This window comes from Botryllus schlosseri, chromosome 7 (assembly GCF_051294905.1).
Source record: "Botryllus schlosseri isolate E-star chromosome 7, Bs_hap1, whole genome shotgun sequence".
NCBI lineage: Eukaryota > Metazoa > Chordata > Ascidiacea > Stolidobranchia > Styelidae > Botryllus > Botryllus schlosseri.
The window spans coordinates 1,323,028-1,340,212 of NC_137242.1; the positions used below are offsets into that span (position 1 = coordinate 1,323,028).

General features: G+C 41.4%; 1 protein-coding gene across 1 annotated transcript; it reads left to right on the forward strand.

Moving 5' to 3' along the window:
• Positions 1–1,947: 1,947 nt before the first annotated feature.
• On the forward strand, positions 1,948–15,306 carry LOC145443065 (uncharacterized). Its single transcript, XM_080321062.1, has 12 exons — positions 1,948–2,507; positions 6,027–6,237; positions 6,864–6,970; positions 7,433–7,502; positions 9,271–9,403; positions 9,466–9,628; positions 11,119–11,287; positions 11,401–11,504; positions 11,571–11,642; positions 12,569–12,724; positions 12,833–12,995; positions 13,436–15,306. The coding sequence occupies exons 1-12, from the start codon at positions 2,412–2,414 to the stop codon at positions 13,540–13,542; spliced, it is 1,551 nt and encodes a 516-aa protein (XP_080177188.1). The 5' UTR covers positions 1,948–2,411; the 3' UTR covers positions 13,543–15,306.
• The last annotated feature ends 1,879 nt before the right edge of the window (positions 15,307–17,185 follow it).

Below are 17,185 nucleotides of genomic sequence, written 5' to 3' on the forward strand. Positions count from 1 at the left end.
ATAATGACACCATATAGTCACTATGTCGTTTTACTTCAGATACACATTTGCTTAATTGCCATAAAAGTTAAAGTCATAAAAGTCCAAGCCACGGTATACGGTGAAACAAAATGCCATCCATTGGCTATTCCACACGCATTCAGTCAAATCAATGCCGTGTGATGGCATGTGTATTCTTGAAAAAGATAAATAAATCAAAATTGTAACGATTTGTACTCAATGGAACATGGAAGTGATTTCTGAGAACACTCGTGCTCCATCGTATAGCATAACCTGCTAAATATGTGATTGATCCTGTCATTTCAAATAGCATACGAAACGCCAAGAATATAGTACTGCTATAGTAGGCTACCGGTTTATAGGACGCGCTATTTCAGAACTTGTCCTCAATATCCACGCATATTTGTGGAAAGGTCTACCCACGTAACAGCATGGTAGATTTCGTATCGAGCACGACAGATGAAAATTGAGGCGAGATATTACTCATGTTTAGATTCTCGCATGGAAATTCTAATTCACCTTTCTATTAAAATAACATGGCGTGGAAGCTTTACTTGAAAAATCTCCTAACGAGGATTTATAGGATTTATTACTTCGGTCTTCTGATATCTATCACTTGAATTTTACTATCGCATGCGAGTAGGTTCAGCGTGACCTACGACGTCAGCGATTGCTTACGATTTCGCTTCTCGTAACCAGACGGCTCCCAAACAAAGTCGTGTAACAGATGAAATTAGTACTTTCAAACTTTCACGATAGAAATTACAAAGTTACAATTGACCGCGTCGAAGATATAGTTATCCACTAACTACAGAAATAGGCTGTGTACTGTATCGATAAGGACGAAATCTGCTAATGTGCACGATAAAATGTGCATAATGTGCATCATATAATGTCCATAATGTGCATGATAAAATCAATTCAAGCATGTAAAGAATAAAATGAAATCGTTTTCATAAGTATAACTATACTCGTAAGTCTGCAAGCTACGACTTGCTTAACTGTCGTTTTTTAAAGTCCTTCACACCATCCTTTCTCACTGAAGCATTGACCTGATTTTGCTTATGTTATTGTAATGCATGTTCGCAATAATACTGCTATCGCCAATTTTAAAGCTCGATCTTGATGACTATAGAACATGCAAAGCTGAGCGTTGAACACCTACATCATGCTTCCGGAAATTAATGTCAATTTTCAGCATGGAACGGAGCAGTATTATCTTTTCAGAACTGGTAACCTCTGTTAAACAGACCAGAAAACTTCCCCCACTCATTAGCCTGTACTGCGAGAACCTTCGTTTATTTTGGTCACTTTTCTTGTACTTAATGGAGCATGGATCCCTCGTATAGCACTCGGCCACATAATGTCACAGTGCCGAAGTACATATTGACGTTTTAAACGTCGCCAAATGTATCAACTGGGGCAATCAAATGATACGATAATCCCATTATATCAACATCTTCCGTCGCTTTGCCAACAATTTCGACGATGACTTCCAAGGGATTATATTCTTACGCCTTGGTCTAGGCCAGACCAGACAATGTATTCGGCATCTGAATATTGCTACGTTGATATCGAGCAGAGTGTAAAATGGGTTTCCATACGCGCTACCGATATTACACCCCATGCCCATCAACAAGTTATACAGTAGTAGCCAATACCCAAATCGCACGGATTTGGTTTTTATGACACAATAAACTTATGAAATCAAGATTGACCCCGCACGCGTGGTAGATTTTTTACATCAGACACCGATATCAACTTCATTGATTAGTTGAATAAGCACCATTCGCTGACTACCTGTAGTCTATATTTCGCTCTTAATGTTGTTTGATTGCGGATCAAGCTCGAGTCACCTCACGTTCATACCATCCCTACTAGGTATCGTGTACAATACAAGCCATCACTTCACTGAAATGTATTGTTGATATTAACAATATGACATCACGTGACGTCATGAGGTTCACGTTCGCGTTCACACAGAACCTTTCAAAAAGGTTCGCGTTCACACGAATCTGAACCTTCAGAGGTTCACACCATCCCTATTGTTTACCAACTGAATAAAGGTAGCCTACCTCATGTTATGTAGCTAGAAGCTAGTCAAAACGGCAGCTAAACATAACTCTGTCGCCATTGCAGTCTAACACATTCGTTACTGTAGTATTAGCTAATCACGGCATGATTTCATAATAATTCAAAGTCGACTATCTCAAAACCTGTGCCTCAAAATATAGGCCGGTAGCTGAGTAATGAGTATTATGGCTTCAAAACGGGAGTCGTCCGGTCGCAATGGAAAACAATCGCCGATGTCTGTTTTGCAAGAGTCGGTTCCTCGATCTTTCAAGTGTTCTTTTTACCAGATAAGCCCGATTACAGGCCGTGAGGTTCAGTTTATAGCCACATAATCTCATATGCCGTCGTACGGAGGACCTATCGACATACGTGATATATCGCTACATGATTTGCTGTGGGAGAAGTTGAGAGAACACGGAGATGAAACAGCGATAGTAAGCACATTATATACCGCAAAGTCTATTTCTCTTTGGTGGGTGTCGGTAGACCTACATATAATGACTGACTATAATAGGATGACCATGGAGTACCATACAGAGCCTTGGATAAATTTGACAACTAGAAAATTTTCAACTTTTTAAAATTAGATAAGAATTAGAATTATAGATATTCACGGACTAGAATCACAGTTATTGATTTTACAAAAAACTAGGATTGAATTAAATTCCGAATTACAATGAAAAAAAAATATCAAGTCAAATTCAGATCGAATCAGAGCTCGAGCAAGCACGAGAAGGTCAAATGTTTGTACACCGAGCTTGGCTGGTTTCGTGCAACACACTTCTCGTAGCATTTTAAGGAAAACCAGAAATTGGATTAGATTAGAATTAAAATAAGAGCATAAAAACATTTCACAAATTAGATTAGCATTAGATTACATTTAATTATAACTAGTCTAATTAGACATAACAATTATCTGGCAATCGGGTCATGGGTAACGATTAGGCCCCTAGGTGCCGACTTATGAGGCTACGTCGCGACTAGGGCTGGGCAAAATCGAGTACCTGAGTGATTCGATTCTGAATCACGTAATATGCTTCGAGTCGAATCGAGTAATCGAGTATCACTCATTATGACGTCATAACATAATGCAATATGGCAAAGTTCAAATTATGTACCTTCTATGCGACCGCGAAGAATATAATGCCTGTTATCTATCACATTAAAGATACTTTGGTATGTTTTCGACCATACCGATTTCATTGTACTTGGTGACAATGTTGTGGGATGATCATGACTTCGGAAATGTACTATTTCCAGTAACGTTCGTATCTTTGTACGATATGTTTAGTATGGGACAATACGGCCAATCAAGGTTTCAAGGCTTCAACAGTGAAAATTCGTATCAAAAATATAATTCTCGATGATAAATTAATTTTCGGTGGCGAGGAGCGCATAATTTCAGTACTCGAAAAAATCGTATTTTACTACTCGACTCGAATCATTATAATTAATACTCGATTCAGATTCGAGTACTCGAATCATTGTGCCCAGCCCTAGTCGCGACATGTACGGGGTGGCGGCCACCTCGTACAAAATGCTCAAATGCTCAAGTGATTTGTGACGAATAATTATTAGTAATCAGGTGAATCGACGCGACCTCGTTAGAGACGGCGTCGATTTCGAGACGCGCGTGTGCCAGGCGCAAAGCCAGGGGGTTTGGGTTATCGAAATCTCCTTTTAAAACGCGACACCACGTCATTTTGAAACGACTATTCTGACTCTAATATTCAGTTGCAACTAAATAATTGTATTATCAGTGTTCCGCACGGCCGATTTGCGAGAAGAGTGTGTGATGATCTCCCGCTGAGATGGTCGCGAAATTAGGTCATGCATTCCTGTGCGCTCGGCAATCGTCGCTGGCCTGATTTATCGCGTCTCGAACAAGCCTTAGTTTGCTGGCTTAAACAATCGCATCTGCAATAGGCCCAGCTCACACTTTACCATCGCTTGCCTGCACAATGTTATTTGCATTGGACGCTTCGGCCTGGTGTGCACGAAATCGTCGCTGGCACAATCACATCTGCAATAGGCCTGGTGCGAAAGATGACGTTGCTGGCCTAGCTATCGCATCTCGGGCCTAACATGCCTTGGCTCCAATCTCTCGCTGGTTTGGAGACAACGCGGTCGAGTTAACGCTGATTAGTGATTGTTAATATGTGATATTGATTAAAGAGCGACATGGCGAAACTGAATAATATCGAATCGCTGCAAACATACTTTGACGTGCATGATTGATTTCCTCTAATACTTAAACTTAACGATCAGAAGATGTGTATCGAGGCCTGAGTTCTAAAAGACGAGAAAGGTCCGAACCACCTGAAATCGGTGCGGTCAGGTTGCATATTTTGATTTGCGAAAACTATCGGTTAGGCGGCATAATACGTGCGCGTATTTAATTATTCACCAGAGATCAGGGACTCGCTAATTGACAGCACTTCCTTACTTATCATACGCCTAGAATCGTCAACACGAGGAGATTATATGCTCATCATTTAGGCATGTACTTAATCCTACTAAATTGATGCTATATCGGTAAATTTGAAAAAAATCCAAATCGCCCTCATTTTTCAGCTGGCTACTCGCCTAGCATGTGCAGATATGTACGATCCCAGAACTCCTCTCCCGATTAGGCGCCCAAATAGAGGCTATGCTTTTCTAAAATCTACATTATGTGCGCCCATATTTGTTTACAAAACAATTCTTGAGCTAGCTAGCTTTGTGATAGTATTGGTAATCGGAGCGCGAAATTGGACAGTTGGACGCAATTGGACTCTGTATGCCTGCAAATTGGAATTCTTTTCTACGCATATTCGTTTCTCTAAAAAGACTTTGCCAGTGACATTAATCCGGAAATGCAGCATTACAGCTTGAACACCGATATAATGAGAAAACAATTGTCGCGAGGAAAGCCATCCAATACGGTGTCGAACTCAACCCATTCGTGGCGATACCGATTAGAATACATGCTTTCTCGTTTCCCATCATCTATATTTCTTGTTTTCTGCTTGATTCATATTCGTACTCTGGAATGTCGCACAATGCCATTTTCAGTGTTTTACCCGTTAAACGTGTATTAGGCCACGCGCTGTCAAATAATGATGTATCACGAGATTCTGGGTGGCACAGATTCTGAATCTATTCGATTCGTTTAAGAGGGGACCTTCTATATTCCGATAAACTTGATAGCTGGACGTACTGGTATCGAGACCAACAATATGGCATTTTAAACTATTGTACATTTGGTAGACAGTGGATTTCCATTGATAAGATCGCCCGGAAGCTGAATTGATTGTAGCGCATAATCGTTACATTAAATAGGGATAGGACGTTACATTTTTTCCTATATCTATTCACGACATATACGCCGATGTACTCCAAAAATGATTAGCGAAGACGCGAAGGAAAATCGGGAAATGCACCAATGCCGCCATCGCTGTTTTAATCTACATACAATTGCCGCAATGCGAGCTACTTAACGCGAAGTCAGAAACCGCAAGAGACAATTATACGCGATTTCGCGTTTGTAATCATCATTATTGTCTGCTTGAAACCTCGTATTCAAGAGTTGTCGCGTGTTACTAGCGAACTTGGCAGGCCACTGCGTAGTATATTTCGTTATTCACACGGCGAATTGCGCGTGAATACATTAATGCAACTCCGAATTTTCAGTGACGTAAATCCGGATTTTTGTTCGATGCATTTGAACGGGAGCCGTCCATATTCCGTCGGATGGCCTGGTAGCGCAGTTACACTTTTGAATGATCGTACCGTTTTAAGATTCCATTCAATAACTCGACTGCATGGTTTAATATTAATGAGTGCGGGCCCGGTATTAAGACGTCGGACGAACGTTTAGCGCTTTACCAGCGGCATGTAGAGTATACGGGCATGCCTGTGCACGTGCGTGTAGGCGAGCTTCCAACTATTTACAGATTATTTTTGACAAACAGGTCGACATATCTGGTGAGGAAAGGCCCATCACATACTCGGAAATCTTGGATATGTCTAGGAAATGCGCGGCTTACTTGCAATCCGCTGGGATCAAGAAGGGCGATTTCGTCTCCATCTGCTCTTCCAAAGCGATCGAATATACAATCGCCATGATCGGTATCTTAGGAGCTGGAGCGATCGTGGCTCCGTGCAATCCATCTTATCGAAAAAGTAATGTCGATAGCCAGTATTTGTTATATCCGAAAACGTACGAGTGTCGAGTCATTTTCAATTCATCACCGAGTCAAGTCCGAGTCCAAGTCAGCGAGCAGAGGGTCACGTCCTAGTCATGCTAGTAATATGACTCGGGTCCGAGTCCAAGTCATTGTGTTGAATGCTCAGTTTCCAGTTAAAGTCTTGTTAAACCGACTTTTATAACTCTGTTTGGTGATATCGAATGGTTTGCATTTATAATATACTAATTTTCCTCACTTTTAGAAGTTTCTGTTCGCATTTTCAAGTACCAGTACCAATAGACGAAATCCCAATAGTGTGATTACTTTACTATTCTTCGAAATTTTAATGAAATGTCGGTCTTTGCCGTCCCAGTCCCGAGTCTTATGACTTGGTTCGAGTCTTGCGCAATGACTCGAGTCAAGTCGAGTCATCAGAAAATCGTGACTCGAGTCGGACTCGAGTCATTACAACCCTGAAGTACTCCGTCAGTGACAAAATCAGGTTATTGACAATCCACAATCATATCGGCCCAACTTCAAAATGTTATTGAGACTCACATAGGATTAGGAACACATTCTGTCCAAATTGAAATCGTTGCTGAAATTTGTCGTTTATCGCAGACGAAATTCTGCAGCAGTTCACAATTTCCCGCCCAAGAGCAGTATTTGTAGACGAAGAGGCAGTTGTCACCACGGAGTCGGTGAAGACTTCGGCTCCGTTCCTGGAGGTGCGAAAATATCAGAATCAGTTTATAGATAATTTCATCAGATCAAATTACCACAAGATTGCGATACAATTAAACGATAGGAAGATGTCGAAACGACTTGGAGCAGTCTTTGAAATACACCATTCACCCGGGCCTAGGCGATGTTAAAGGCACTGAATGAGAAGTAATAGAAGATAACATAAAAAGACAAGTGATAAAATGAGATGGCATGTCTCGGCAGGCGGGGTCAATTATAGAATTGGTCAGCTTCTGCACTGAGTGTGTATTGACTGAGATATCGAGTAGGTCAAGACCGGCGAGACGGGTGCATGATTTCAAACACCAAGTTGTTTCGACACCTCTCTATCTTTTCATTGTATCGTAACCTTGTTTTGTTTGCAAGAATAAAATTATTATTAAACTGATAATGATAAGAATATCGTGTTCACAGCTCATTCATTTTACGTTTGTGTTGCGTTACAGATGATATTTGTTATCGGCCGAAGCACTTCATACCCGACACTTGATCACATCATAATGAACGGAAACCCCGGTAATGTATTGATGTTGTTATTTGGGTATTAATTAAATTTCGTAAATCTATGATGCTCTGTTTTTCGATGGATGTTCTATCAACTCTGCGACTATGCTCTTACAGTCGCTATATCAGTGGTTCCCAACGTGGGAGATTGGAGGGCAAAAACGTACGGAGGGGGCGATAGAAAAGTCGACCTTTTTTGTTAATTTACCAGCGATCAGAGCTAGCTGTAAAAGTTTCCCGTTTATGTGTACTCTTTCTCGGATCAGAAAATATGGGGAGCGGGGGTAAAGATATGTCGACGACGACGAGACGATGAGCTGAAAATGATGACAGAGCTAGATCTCTATTATGTAGTCTAATGGTCATTTAAACCAGGTAGATTTTCTTTATCGTGATTCCTAATCTGTTGACTTGTAGCACGGGCCAGCTTCTTTCGAGACTTTTTTGTAAGCCCATAGGCTTCTCTTATACTTAAATATAAATTCCAATAATGTGTGTGACTGTCAGATATCTCAATCACGTCACGATGCCCACAGATAGTATGTATTGCAGCAATTAGAGCTTATTGTCTCTGATGATCTGTATAAAAGTACAGCTAACCAATCGTCTTGGTGCTCGGCTATACAATACTTATCTCGAGAAGCTGTTGCCTTGGGTGAAGTTCTTCGTACCAGATATATGCTCAATACAATGGTTTATTCGACGTTGATGCAGTAGTAGCGTATAGAGTCTCAATCATAATAAAGGTAGTCTCTAACACGTGTTACCTACACTTATATAGAAGTCTCGACTCTCGAGTAATCACAACGAGAAGTAGTTTTCTTATTCGAGACATAGCCAAATATCATGGACGAGTGATCACAGCGGAATAGCTGCAGTAGCCTATGTATGTATGTATGTGTAAATGGCTGTCCCAATTCCGTTGTGCGCGAAAGCGTAAATAGGTCACTCTCGAAGCCACAAGCTGTGACGGCACAGTTAGTCTGCGACGCACGTGTTCTCAGAGCCCGCATAAGGAGGTCGGCGCGCTCGCGCTTCAGTCGTAAGATAGACAATTGGCTCCATTTCGCTTCATTAATTCTTCTATTTCTTATTGAACCGCAGTATCATTTGAACCTGGTAAATCTACAAGTTTCTGACCAATAATTACTACTATTTGGCTGTTCTGTGCTATTAAAGAAAGCTCCTTTGATCTGCGTGTGTGATCAGGATTGCAAGAGTATACACAGAGCGGTCATTAGTCAGCCGACTAGTGCGTACAACAGGAACTGTGAGCTGTACCATCGACTCCAATCAAGCACTATACCAGCGTGTCTTGCAACAAGTCGTTGCAGCGACCGCTACAGTATCATCATCATCATCATCATCATCATCATCATCATCGGTTTATTAGCAATTTTATCAGTTCAATACACCACAAAAATGCGATACAATGAAAAGACAGGAAGATGTCGAAGCGACAAGGAGTAGTCTATGGAATCTGACACCCACCTTGGCCTAGGCGATGTAAAGAGTAGGCATGCACACTGAATGAAAGTAAAGAAGATAGTATAGAAAAAGAATGCGACAAGAAATAGGGCGGCATGTCATGGGAAGCGAGATCGATAGGTCAGTTGTGGTCCGGTAATCTTGAGGATGGACTGTATTTATTTAGTAGTAATTGCTTGTATTTCGACTATGTATGCAATGCATGCATGTATGTCTTGTCGCCAATTTTTATGCCAGTGTGTCTTCAAAACAGCCCGAGCAATATTCCCATCTGTCGTTATTATATTAACAGAAGATATGAAGAAAGTTGATGTGGATCCGGAGAACGATCTCGCAATAGTTCCTCACTCAAGCGGAACGACCGGACTCCCGAAATGCGTGATGATGACTCATAGAAATTACGTTTCTATGGTTTCCCGCTTGTTGTACGTCACGTTGGAGATAACTAACCTTCAGATAAATGCGAAACGTTTGATGGTTTATTCAGCTCTGCCTCGGGAAAAGTACCGGAAGTGTTGCTTCACGATCGACCTATTTATCACGCTGGAGGCTTTGCCGTTATTCTTGCGAATCTTGTGGGGAGATGTAAAGTGATTCGGAAAAATGTGTTCGAAATTGACAATGTTCTGATGGATATAGAAAAATATAAAGTGAGTAATGGAACTGTGCATCGTTTCATGTCTACTAGTCTGTTTTAAGCTGTGTCGGACCCTAATTCATTGATTCTCAGAAGGAATATTACACTACCAGTGGTTATATGTCTTTCTGTCTCTTCAGTAAGACAACCTTTTAGTCATAATGCACTTCAGCACATGATCGAAATATTGAGCCTCACTCCAAGCTGTATTTGTGGATTGCAGGTATAACATGATTCGACATCTCGAATTCTAGATCAGTGTTTCTTAAGCTTTTTAGGTAGGGTTACCATATTTTGAGATCCTGACAAAAGGGCACGCTTTACAAATTAAAAAAAATCGATATTATCGGACAACAAAACATGTATTTTGAAAAGCTCTGCAGTAAATTCTGTAGTGTTGACTAAAAAAAGGTTAATATTTCCGTATCGACCTCGAAAGACCCGCTCAAACGTCCCGATTCCACATGTCGTGTCATTTATGACGTTTCTTAGTTGTGCCTGTACATTCGCCTGGCTCTAAAAGCTATTAAGGAGGACGAATTCCCAAAAAGGATGGTATTTGGGAGTCCTTGGAGTACATTTTCGATTTCCCTACTACCCTATTTAAGCGCTCGTATACTCTTTCCTCCTTGAGTTGTCATTAAATGTTTCTCCTACCCGCTATCCAGGAACATCACTTTGTCAGGTCGCACCCAAACGCTGGTGTTATGCCCCTGTAAGGGTTTCAACACATTTTTTGTGGATTTTAGGGGCAGGAGACATTACGTGACTGGATATATCATATCGAAATTATCGTTAGACGTGTTGCACTTTTAGTGGACAAATGCTAATCGCCGCCGATTTTTTTTGCAATGCAGTTTACTTGGTCGCAGCTTCATCGAAAGGTCATTGGTCTTCGTGTGTTCTAGGGCGGAATTTACGGCAGGCATCTGATAGTCCCACACCAGTAGATTTTACACCCCTGAACGAAAGCAATCCAACGGCATCAAGACGCCATTCTCTCATAATGGCGAAAAACCGAGTCTAAACATATTTCAGTAACTTATGTTTTATTTTTGAATATTAGGCCTACCCTACTAGAGATAGCGTAATGGTGATGCGTCCGGCTTCTTGATCAATCGGTAGGTCTTGGGTTCGAACCCCGGCCGGGTCAGACCAAACACTCGAAAACTGGTATCCCCGGCTGTCATGCTAGGCGCTCAGCATCCGCTGATAGCATGGAGGAGGAAAAGAACGTGGGTGCAGACTGGATAAAGGTCGCATCGCATCTCCGTCGTCAAAGCATCTCGATGGTGCGAGCGAAAATGAATATCATCTCTCTCTCTCTCTCTCTCTCTTTCTCTCTGAGCACAATATAGAGTGTTGATTGTAGAAGCCAACCCAAAATGCCATCAGCCCCTATAACTGACATTACAGTGTTAATAAGTGAACATACTCATTGCTGACTGCACTTTGTTGTGAAGAATTGATCATTGATCTTTGACTTACTCAACCATGACTTAGGTAACTATGATCTACTTCGTTCCGTCCACGCTAATGGAAATGGTCAATGCTGAAAACACAGAAAAGTACGATTTGTCATCCCTCAAGAGGTTCTACTGCGGAGGCGCTACAGTTGCGCCGGACGTGATACAGCGTATGATTAAAAAGTACGGAGTGGAATTTACAGCAGGTATCCTTCTTCGCTGCTGCGAGTTATAAGCGTTACGAACTTATATGTATTCTTTCGATGCCTGCAGATCTTTGAACAATACTATACTCTCTTAACATTGGCATCATTTTTAGGGTACGGAATGACTGAATGCCTATCTGTATACCGGAATGTGGTGCCGGAAGATGAAACGAGTGAAATTATACGCGGAAAAATTCAGTTAGGAGTGGAAGTGAAGGTATACGGACTAGTGTAAACGGTTCACTATGGCATGGTGATAATACTCATCATACTTGTATCTGAGATCACTGACGTAAAGACGGGCGAAGAATGTAAGATAGGATCAGTCGGAGAGATTCGGATCAGAAGTGCACAGGTAGCCTCGATGGAATAACAATTTCTAGAGAGAGAGAAAATCTTTATTTGTCGAACGTGCAAATCAATAACATGCACAACAAAAATGCAATCGCGTGCAATGAGGTATACAGTTGTGCCCGCTCAATTCGGACACTGGGTAACCCGGAAAACCGCTCAACTTGGTCAAAATGTCCAAGAACGGAACAAAAGTTAAAATTGCACGTAAAAAACTCCGCTTGATTCGAACAATTTTTCGCCTAATTCGGACGCAGGTGCGCAATTCTCATCGTTAGGTTAAGACACAATAAAGAGTTCTTCGTTTTAACACACCGTGAGTGATTATAGTGAACAATCACGCTCCATGAAGAAACCATCGACAATGGACTCACACGAGGCCCTGCCAGCTTCACAGTCGCTGTTAATTGGGTACAATTATGCGCATATTGTAGAACAGTTTGGTAAATTAATCAGAAAAATAGTGAAATTGTTCACTAAAGCAAACGATGATAAGAGTAAAGACGCAGTTCGACAGTGAGTTACGTTGGCGGAGATATCGTTGAACTCTATGCGTGTGCTACACAGCGCAGTATATACAATATTTTTGAATGGTTTAGTATCGAAAATACGCTACGATACAATTAATATATGAGGGTATAACTAAAGTGCGTTTTATTCGATCCGTGCAAATTACTGCAGCTGTATAGCGCAATTGAAATTAATTTATTACGCAACAGTCCCATATTTTTAATGAGCTGTGTGACCTAACGCACAACCACGAAACGACACTTTATTTTCCGCCTAATTCGGCCAAAAATAGGCGGAATCAAATTGTCCGAATCAAGCGGAGTCGGCTGTGCATATAAACAAGGTATGACGGGAGGCTCGAGTGGTCAAAGTCGAGCCAAACAGGGAATATTGATGATAATGGCTGGAGCCGCATTTCAGGTCATGAAAGGATATCTCAGGAACCCGTCCGCAAACGCAGTCGCTTTTGATGATGGAGGTTGGTTCAAAACGGGAGATCTAGGCTTCGTGGACATACAAAACCGTCTTGCAATAATCGGTCGGATGAAAGAGATCATAAACTACAAAACGATGCAGGTGAAATAGAGTCTTTACGGGGGTATAGGCCTATACACAAAATCAGACATCAGTTAATGTAATTCTGATTTAATCTGTTCTAGTTGTCCAGGTCTGCTTCATTTGCAGGTTTCTCCGGCTGAACTTGAGAGCGTAATCGTCCGCCATGCCAAGGTTGCTGACGTAGGCGTTGTTGGAATACCTGACGCAATCTGCGGGGAAGTCCAGAGAGCGTTGGTTGTACCGAAGGATTCTTCTCTCACGGCTGAAGACATCCACAAAATTGTGAATGGTGAGAAATTCGTCTATGATACAGAATTGGACAGCTTGATGATTGTAGTTGTCTAACTAGACTAATTAGAGCGAAATGTCGATAATCCAATTCTAATTTAATTTGTAAATGTTTTTATGCTCCAATTTTATTTGTCATCTAATTTGTGGTTTTCCTGAACTCTACAGGGGAACTGTATCGTTCGAAACGAGCTAGGTTTGGTGTATGCCTACAGACATTTTCCATTCTCACACTTATATCAGAATGAACTCTGATGTAACATGAATTGAACTTGATGTTGATTGTTATCTTTCTAATTAGGAATTTAATTCAATATCCAAGTATTTGCAAAATCAGCAATTCTAATTCTATTCTAATTTTGAAAAGATGAACATTTTACGGTTGTCCAACTCTGTTCTAATGCCGTATTGAAGGGCTTTCTCCAACTTCATATCTTCCAGAAAACCTAACAGAGTACAAGCATTTGAGGGGTGGCGTTAAATTTGTGAGCTTCATACCCAAGTCGCCAACAGGAAAGATACAACGAGAACTATTGAAGACAATGTGATACTTTCGATTTGATTCTGCACAAGACGAGTTTACGTGCAAAATAATGGTGCCATTGTCACGTTATCAATCGCTATCGATATCATCAATCCGTTTATCTTTTCATAACTACGCCGATTCTGTGACACCCTGTACCGCCGACTTCAAGCACGAGCAACCCATTTAAAGATTGAGTGTGGGCATAGCTGCTGGTAAATTCTTGTTGTGCAATACAGCTAGGGTTGCATTTAAAACAAATGGTTGTTTAAAAAAACTTTGTTTCAAACATGTTTTAAACAGTGTTTCAAACAAAGGCCTTTAATAAAATTTGTGTTTTTTTTTCAATTCGTAAAATTATGCCATAATTGTGTAAATATAACTTTCCAAAAAACATGTTGTATGAGCCTACGGACAATTACCACCCGATATAGCCGACGTATATCGATATGGGATGGTTGGAACTAGAGGTTGACCAATAATTATCGACCTGGTCGATTGTCGAGGCCGATATTTTATATGTAAAAAATTCAAAAATATTGGAAAGTCAATGCTCCGTGTTCTCAATCTCAAGAAATCGACGACGCAAAGGGCGATACGTGATAGATTTACCCTTGCCAGACGAGTTTAACTGCAGGGCGGGCATCAGGGCTTTGGACTTTGGAGCAGCCGTAAATTTAAACTGCTCCAGCTCCGGCTCCGGAGCTTTCTTCTATCATACATTATACCCCCTATCGAAAATGAAAAAAACGCCTAATTTACCCGATTGCCGCGTTTGCGCTCGCATAAAGATCGTCGACGATGAAATGTAGGCACAAAATCATTGTCGCATATTATCGGAGACCTTCGATATCGATGTGGCCAGACGCCGAATAGTCGCGTCCTTGCAAACTGCGCCTAGTAGGCGGTATACAGTAGGCCCGCAATATACTCAAGTAATAATATTATTGACCTAGTTTATTCATAAACTTTGAAAATTTTACCCGCTTGGCGCGGCTAGTGGACCGCGCACTCGTTCGTCAACTGCATGTGCCCCTTTAGCCGAAAAGGTTGGCCATTTCTTGTCTATATAGATTACTAATTTATTCATAGGTTAGTTATCTATAGTAATCTAGAGTCTGTCAACCGTCAGTAACATCCGATGTAGCAACGAAGACATAGGTGCCCCCGTGCCGGCTTGTGACGTCATAATTAATACTTGTCAATGGTCGATAACATCATAGTTGCACTGGAACGCACTTCGCTCTATGCCATTGCTGTGCACAGCATTAAAATTCAGGCCTGCTGTTCAATTATGATAAATCAACAGATGTGGTTGTTGCATATATAATAGAATCTTATGAAATACGTCGGAGCCGGAGCTACTCCTCAAATAACGGGCTCCAGCTCCGGCTCCGGCTTCAGCTGAATTTTATGTAGAGCTCCGGCTCCGGTTCCAGCTCCGGTGAAAATGCACGGCTCCGGGGCTCCGGCTCGGGCTCCAGCTCCGGTTAAAATGCACGGCTCCGGGGCTCCGGCTCCGGGCTCCGGTTCCGGCTCCAAAGCCCTGGCGAGCATGCAGAGAAACTATTCTTACTGCACTGTACAATCTGCCTCTAAGGGACTGGTCTGCAATTCTGTATCACGTTTGGCTGTTTGGGTTATCCCAAATTTCAATGAATGTGCACAATTAAGCAATAATTCTTTATAATTTCAGTTTTCTCGTTTGTTGTTCAGTTTTCTGTGGCTACCTACATGTGCCATCCTGCCTAATATATAATATCCAATATAAAAAAAACACGCAGGCAAAGATCTTTGAGTTCATTTGCAAAGGCTAGGGAGTAAATGTAGCAGAGCTCGACGGCGCAGAATGGATATAAAACCTGTATAAAAACACACACTTATGCAAAGATCTTTGACTTCCGTTCACTCGGAGTCGTCGCCATGATCAGTCTGTTTCGGATCTACAGTACAGGCTAAGGCCAAGTTCTCAGCTGCGGTCACATCAGCCTTTCGAAACCAAATGTAAAGTACTGATTTAAATCCAACGACAAAATGTCACACCTACATCCCTACACATATTCCTATATCTCCTTATACAAGAGCTCACGCGTTGATACATCAGTCTGTTCTGTTCTTTCGTCCTTCCTCTCATTCTTTCCCTCGCTACTGCTGAGATTATTAGTGTGTGTTCATGTAATCAATTGGAGCGATTAAATGCTGCCTTGTACTGAAGAGATTTTTTTTCGTACTATTTACCAAATATCGAGTCGATCCCGCGAAGAAAACCATTACGCCCCGAATGCATGGCAATCGATGTTAATCGTCGAGAGAGAGAGAGAGAGAGAGTCTTTATTTTCATCCAACCAAAATACATAACACACGGCAGTGATGGTGGTACAGAAAATATGCTTGCACAGTATTCGGTATTAGATAGGAATGATCGATAAGACCGTGAAGGTCATCTAGTCTGATCACACCAGCATCAAACAGGTACACTTGACTCTAAGCAGTCTGGCTGTAAAAAAGGTTACAGTAGTTAAAAAATAAAATAGAAGAAAAATTAAACGATGGTAGCAAATGATCAATGAAGCAATGTCTGGGCGAGGTAGGGCAACAGTGTTAGTGTAACGACAAGAGGTGATCAAGTAGGGCTTTTTTGAATCTATTATAAGACAATTCACAGATGTGTGGTGGTAATGCATTCCAGATGATAGGTCCCGAGTAGTCGATAGATCTCTTAGTTAGGTTGCTATTGGGTGGGGGTAAGTAGATATTTCCTTTAGACGAGGATCTCGTGTAGTGGGAGTGGACATTTTTGGCAGGTATGAAAAAGTCATCAAACACAGGAGGCAAACTATTGGAAAAATATTTGTGAATGACTTTTGATACTTCGAAGCGATATAGTTTGTCAACTTGCAAAATTCGGTGCTTACGGTAGTAAGGCGATAGTTTGGTACGTAAAGGTACAGATGAGATCAGCCGTATCGCACGGTTTTGCAGGGTTCGAATTCTGCACAAAAATGTTGTGCATGCACTTCCCCATACTACGATTCCATATTGCAGGTGAGAGTGGAAAAGAGAGAAATAGATGGTTCGTAGTACTGATCTGGAAACCAAAGATTGCAGACGGGTGATGGGTGACGGGTGACGGGTGACGGGCGAATGATGTCCTTTCCAGTATATTCGTTCTCTGAATACCAGAACTCTACCCAACCACGCCACAATATCTTAAGGGGCTTAGGAAGAAAGTATCCAAGAAACATTCTTACAGATCTACAGTCCTACTAGTGTCCTATCCCCATCCCCTTACGACTCTTACGCCTCACGTGCAATTACAGAGAAACGGAACATATCTATAGGGTGTTTAATGATGGCCGCAGACAGTAGATAGTACGTTTCAATTTGCATCGAAATTCCGGTATTTAAATATATTTGCTTCAATTGATGACATAATCAAACGCTGTCCAATTCAAAGCGGCAGAGAAAGGTTGCGAGAAAAGCCGTGAAACGCAGCGCCTATACGACAGAGATGAGCATGGATTAGGATTAGGATTTGAAAAAGCCGGATTTGTGCAATTTTGTCAGATTTGGATTAGAAAATTTTTTCTGAGCGGATTAGGATTTGGATTAGATTTACAGATTTTCTGGGAGATTGATATGTCGTGTGGCGAATGGCGACAAACTTT